Source organism: Malania oleifera, chromosome 8, assembly GCF_029873635.1.
Source record: "Malania oleifera isolate guangnan ecotype guangnan chromosome 8, ASM2987363v1, whole genome shotgun sequence".
In the NCBI taxonomy this organism is placed as follows: Eukaryota; Viridiplantae; Streptophyta; class Magnoliopsida; order Santalales; family Ximeniaceae; genus Malania; species Malania oleifera.
The window spans coordinates 20,179,665-20,185,706 of record NC_080424.1 but is presented as its reverse complement, the minus strand read 5'-3'; the positions used below and the strand labels follow the sequence as shown (position 1 = coordinate 20,185,706).

The window sequence follows — 6,042 nt, the reverse complement described above, 5'->3', positions numbered from 1 at the left end:
TAAACAAAATACAATGCATATAATTAAAGTAATATATATAAAATTTTAAAAAGAAAATAAAAAATTTTAGGGGCATGCCATGATCGTTAAATACTGTTAAAGTGAAGAAGAAAATGTTATGGTGAATATAAGATTACTTGTGGGAACTATTGGCAATTTTTAAATAACGTGGGCATTAGCAGGATACTAAGAACATAGAATTAAATTGTTCAAGTCACAATAATAGAAAGTGAACAAAAAGCTTCTATATTAAATTGTTCAAGTCACAATTTCAATACTTGAGTCCAATATAATAAATCTCAAATAATGTTATAGCTATTACAACATTATGACTCACACTTCGATATATTTCTTTAAATCTAACAATATTTAAATAAGTTCAGTAAAATCTCTAACATAATTATACCAAAGATAAGAAATTTGACAAATAAATAAATTAATCTAAAATACACAATACTTAACACGTGCACTTACCGTGCAAGGAAGTAAGAATAACATCGAAACTTGTGTAACTCAGGAAACTTAAGAACATATAATCAATTTTTTTTTACTATAAATTAGGGCTTTAATTATAAATGTAGGCCTTTATGCAAAATGTTCTCACAGGCATTAGTAGGATACTAACAATTGCATCAATCACCTCTAGTCTACAAATTTGCTCAAAATCAAGCAACTAGTAACCACACAAAGGAGTGGCCAAATTTTTATTTTTATTTTTAAATTAAGTTCAAGCTGAAATCAAATGGTTTTTAAAAAATTACAAAAAATGAAATAAAGGTCTTACCACAATAGGGGTTCTGGATGCAGCTTCCAAACAAGAAATCAAAACCAAAATAGTAAACTCCTGAATCTTGAATAGATAAGTGCTTCAAGTAAATTTGAAGAATCAATGAAAATACTTGGGATTTTGGGTAAGAAAAACACACCCCATTCCTATGAGTTTTATAGGTTACTCGATCGAGCTCAAACAGTCACCTGCTCCACCAACGGCAACCTGCTAGCCCCTGCCGTCCTCCTCCTGCCAGAAGCCCAACTCTCTGCAAAGTCTGTTCGTCTGCAACATGCTCTCTGCAACATCCGTTTGCAAGTGAAGAGAAGGGGAAATGCCTATTTGAATAGTTAAGGCAAATCTCACTAAATGAAATAGTGAGATTTGCCACACGTAACACAGTGAACGACTGTTCCATTTTCCAGGCAAATTTCGCTACTTCGTCTAGTGAGATTTGCCTTGACACGCGTCAATATCCGAGTGTCTAACCCCTTTAAATCTCACTACTCTAAGTAGCGAGATTATGTTAAAGTCATTCGGGGAAATACTTCCTAAAATAAGGTATTATTTAATACATTTAAAAAAAAAGGATAAATTGGGAAAAAATCCCCAAGAAATCAACTTTAAGAATTGTGTCCTTTCATACCTCAACTTATAATAAGTATTTGTGCTTTTATTTAATATTGATTTATTAGTAAATATTTTTCCTTTTTTATTATATTTCCAACAACTTTTACTCATTAAATGCTAAAAAAATAATAAATTTTTATTATAATTTTGGGCTTAAATATAAGCAATTTAGCTTCAATAAAAATTACCTAATGCTGCATTTGGAATCATGAATTTTCAAATCTTATATTTGAATTTAGTAAAATTTGGACAAATTGTAATATAATTTTATATTATACCTTATCCAAATTTAATGCATCTCTTTATTTTGTTGTTAAAAAAGCCGACCCTTTGGTCAAAATTTTTTAGTCAGACTTATTGTTCTTAAAAGCATAGTACACTTTTAGCATAATATAATTAATAAAATAATAACCTAAAATAAATAATTAGATAAGACAAAACTTAAAAATAGTTTTATGTGAGGGCCATTTCGAAAATAAAAAAAAATCATAGGCTCCTTTAGAATTATCAGAACACTTAACAGCGCCACTAAAAGATACCGTGTTCATACCGTACTCAAAACCTGCTCGGGAGGACCGGTCAGACACACAACGGTGAACGGTGCCAGCAAATTAAAAAAACTAGCCGTTTCTGAAAAGTTCCCAACGGTCGCCTTTTCAAAATCAAAAAATCAAAACCATTCCAGTTCAATCCAAGAACAAAATCCCTCCTCGTTTCGGCCAAACTTCTTCAACGCCGAGCTATAACGCACATACACATACACACACACACACAGAAGCAGCTCGCTTTTGCTCTCATGGCTGACAAGAAATCATCAGATATTGGAGAGAACAAAATCCCCGTGTTTACGGTCCTGAAGAACAACGCCATTCTCAAGAACATCTTCGTTATCAACCAACCTCCTCCGTCGATCTTTGGTCTCAAATCGATCCACCCAGAAGAAAATGTAGAACCTCAAGTTCAAGAATGCGATGAAATCTTGCTCGTCGGACGGCACCCAGATTGCAACATTGTACTGGAGCATCCCAGCATAAGCAGATTCCATCTCCGTATCCATTCAAAACCCTCCTTACAGAAGCTCTCTGTGATCGATTTATCCTCAGGTAAGATATTTATTTTTGTCCTTTCGAAGTTTTGAGATGAGAATTTTCATGGGTTTTTGGTTCTTGGTTGGATCTTGATGGGTTGATGTTTGTTGTGGCAGTTCATGGGACATGGGTTTCAGACAAGAAGATTGAAGCAGGTGTTCTGGTGGATCTGAGCGAAGGAGATACAATGCGTTTGGGCAGTTCAAGTAGGGTCTACAAGCTGCACTGGCTGCCTGTGAGCCGTGCTTATGATCTCGAGAACCCGTTTGTTCCGGATCATTTTATCGATAATGAAGAAGCCCAAGAGGAGGAAATATTTCAGGTGAGAAACAAATGATTGTATTGGTGCGAATTTAGAGTTACTTCTAGGTGTTCGTGAAATGTTTTAATCGTTTATCCATTTATTTTTGGTCATTTGGATTTTGAAGGATGGAAATTCATTTTCTGTTGAAAGTAAACAAATTGAGGCACCCAGTATAATCCCACAAGCCGTTGAATCAGAATTTTCTGATGAGAATTCAGAATCTTTTGTGAAGAAATCAACGCCATCAGCACCAACAAAGCCACAAAACATGAGTGTCTTTTTATTTGAGGAATTGGAAAACCAGTGCCCACTAGGAAAAGAGCATGGAAGGAAGGACATCACAAGCTTCAGCTCAACACCCTCTGCACCCCCAATGCCACAAAACATGAATTCCTTTTCATTTGAAGAATTGGAAAACAAGAGCCCATCAGAAAAAGACCATGAAAGCAAGGAAATCTCAAGCTTCTGGTTACCCCCCTCGGTGGCAGAACCTGCTGGAACACCCTTCCCCGAGACTGAAAATCAATTTTTTGACGAAGAAAACCATCGCCCTCCATCATCTTTTGCCCAAGAAGTACCATCCGAAACAGAAGATCCAAAGAGCTCCACAAGGCTATCAGAGCAAGAGCCCGACCCGCTTGAAAATTTGGGGACTTCACTATCTGATGGAGTGCAAAAGAAAGAAAGCCAGAGCCCGCTGAAGAAAGACCATGAACAGAATGAAAAATCAGCTCACCATTCTGTACAGCAGATTGCAGAATCTTTAAATTCAACTTTGTCTGGTAGGACTGCTCAATTTGACAAGAAAAACCAAATCCCCGATTTTCTGTGTGCCAAAGAGGCATCGTCTGAAAGAGAGAATTTAGAGAGCCCTCCAATAAGATCAGGGCCAAAAACCACCCTGCCAAGCATTTGGTTGAGGAGAGGTAAACCAACTAGCGTTCTTGAGCTTGAAACCAGTAGGCGTACAGGAAAATATACAGCAGTTGGTGCTAACGCAGCAGTAGAACTGCTGAAGCAGGAGGACACAGAAAATAAATCAGTCTCGAAGGCTCTTTTCCACAGTTTGGATGGGGAAGAGGAAAACTTGACTCCAGGCGAGGATGATTTTACCCCAAATACGCTAATAATGAGGTCCATGAAGAAAATGGGTAAGTTGGAAGAAACTAAGCATTCAAAGTCGTTAAAGTCACCCCCCTTACAGGTTGCTGTTACCCCAAATATCCATCTTGAAGAAGAGATGTTTGCCTCTTCAAACAAAGAAAATCAGACTCCACAAGTACTCCAGGAACGAAAATCAGGAAGGTCCATCTCTAGGAATCAAGGAAAATTGGAAACTGAGGTGATGGCATTGAAGAGAGCAGAGAGGGTGCCATTCCAGTCACTATTTGTGAATTCTACTTCCAAAAGCAAGTCAGAAGCTTCTGGCCTTCGTGCTGCTACAAGAAGCAGCAATTCTGTTAACCGCACAAAAACGACTGAGAGGATTAGTAACCCCTCTTGCGTAAGTTGACAAAAGATTCTCTTCCTTGTTTTCCTTGCTAGTAATTCCCATGGTTTTTGTATATGCTTCTTCCCATAAACACAAATGAAATTCATTTTGCAGAACAATTCTGTTGGAGAGGGAAAGAGGATCTGGAACATGGTGGTGGACTCTACTTGTCTTTTGAGCAAAGAATCAAGGAAATCACTGCAGCTTTTGCAGGGTCTCAGGGGCACTCAACTAATCATTCCAAGAATAGGTAATTGAATATCAATATATCCTTTTTGTGTGCCTTGCTAAATATTTTATTTTTAAAAGAATGTCTTGGATGAATATTTTCTAACAAAATTAGTGCTTCTTATCAGTCATAAGGGAACTGGACTGCCTGAAGCGACGAGGTAGTCTGTTCAGAAGAACAACAGAGGTATCTTCAGCATTAAAATGGGTTGAAGAATGTATGGTGGAAACGAACTGGTGGATTCATGTGCAGAGCTCAGTGGAGGAGGGAAGGCTTATTGCACCAACTCCTCCAGCATCCCCTCGGTCCCGATTCAGTGATGGAAGTGGGGGTTTTCCTGTAGGGACAACAACCTCGATGCCATTTTCAACCTTCGGGAGTTTGATGGAAATAGTATCGCCGACGGCTGAAGATCATATCCTTGAATATGCTCTTCTGTTCAGGAGAATCAAGAATGTTGGACGTCTTGTCCTTCTTTCAAATGATGTCACTCTGAAGATCAAAGCCATGGCAGAAGTAATATTCCTTTCTATCTCTGTCTCTCTCTCTCTATCAAATTCATGCATGTTTATTTATTTATTTTATTTATTTTTATTTTCTTCAGGGATTGATATGTGAGACACCAGAAGAATTCCGTGAGAGTCTAGTGAACCCTTTCTCTGAGAGGTTCTTGTGGGCTGACAGCTCTCCCCGAGGGCAGACTTGGTCTTGCTTAGATGATGCTGTTCTGAGGGAGAAATACAACAACCGCTGTTCCTTAAAAAGACCATTGAAGGGGGCAGAAGCTGCCAAGGGATTGAAGCTCATTCTGCGTCATAATTCTCATTATGGGCAGATCAGTTCAGTCAGCTAAATCAGCTTGTATTTTTCATCTGCATTAAAGCCACCATTCTCAACGATCATGCTAATGAAAATGGAGCTTCTTCCGGTTTACATTTGCCCTGGGAATTTAATGACCTCAATTTGTTCTGTCACTTTGCAAATTCATGCGCTGAGATGTTTGGTTACATTTGATTTGTAATGGAGTAGAGTAGAATGGAATTTGAATGAAAAATATAAAGAAATCAAGTAACAAATTCAAATTCAATACCATTCCTCCATTCAATCTCATTCTTGCCCACCAATCATATACTTGGCTCTTTTCCACTCTCGGCAGTATTATATTTTTAGTATGCAAGCCAGCAAAGATTTTACTACTTTTAGCTTCACGTGCTTATTTTCGGTTCGTAGAGTGAAATAGAAATAAAAGTGGATGATTTTTTTTCTTTTTTCTTTTTAATCATAGTAAAGGAAATTCATTAGATGGAATAAGAATGTACAATTAGGAGAAGAGACACCTCCTTAACAAAGTTTGGGAAACCCTAAGGAAAACAAAATAAGCAAACCAAAAGATGTAAAAAGAACAGCCAAAAGAAAACAACACATCCTAAGAAGTAGAAAGCCGATCTCACTTAATATATGAGAAACATATCCCCTTGAGATTACCATTACCCACCCACCAACATAGAAGCCAGAAAATGAATGTTGTCC

The 6,042-nt window shown here is 37.5% G+C and overlaps 1 protein-coding gene across 1 annotated transcript; it reads left to right on the top strand.

The window, feature by feature from the left end:
- The first annotated feature begins 2,124 nt into the window (after positions 1 to 2,124).
- On the top strand, positions 2,125 to 5,622 carry LOC131161512 (FHA domain-containing protein PS1). The gene is made up of 6 exons (XM_058117327.1): positions 2,125 to 2,502; positions 2,604 to 2,809; positions 2,916 to 4,295; positions 4,398 to 4,533; positions 4,640 to 5,028; positions 5,117 to 5,622. The coding sequence occupies exons 1-6, from the start codon at positions 2,196 to 2,198 to the stop codon at positions 5,363 to 5,365; spliced, it is 2,667 nt and encodes an 888-aa protein (XP_057973310.1). The 5' UTR covers positions 2,125 to 2,195; the 3' UTR covers positions 5,366 to 5,622.
- The last annotated feature ends 420 nt before the right edge of the window (positions 5,623 to 6,042 follow it).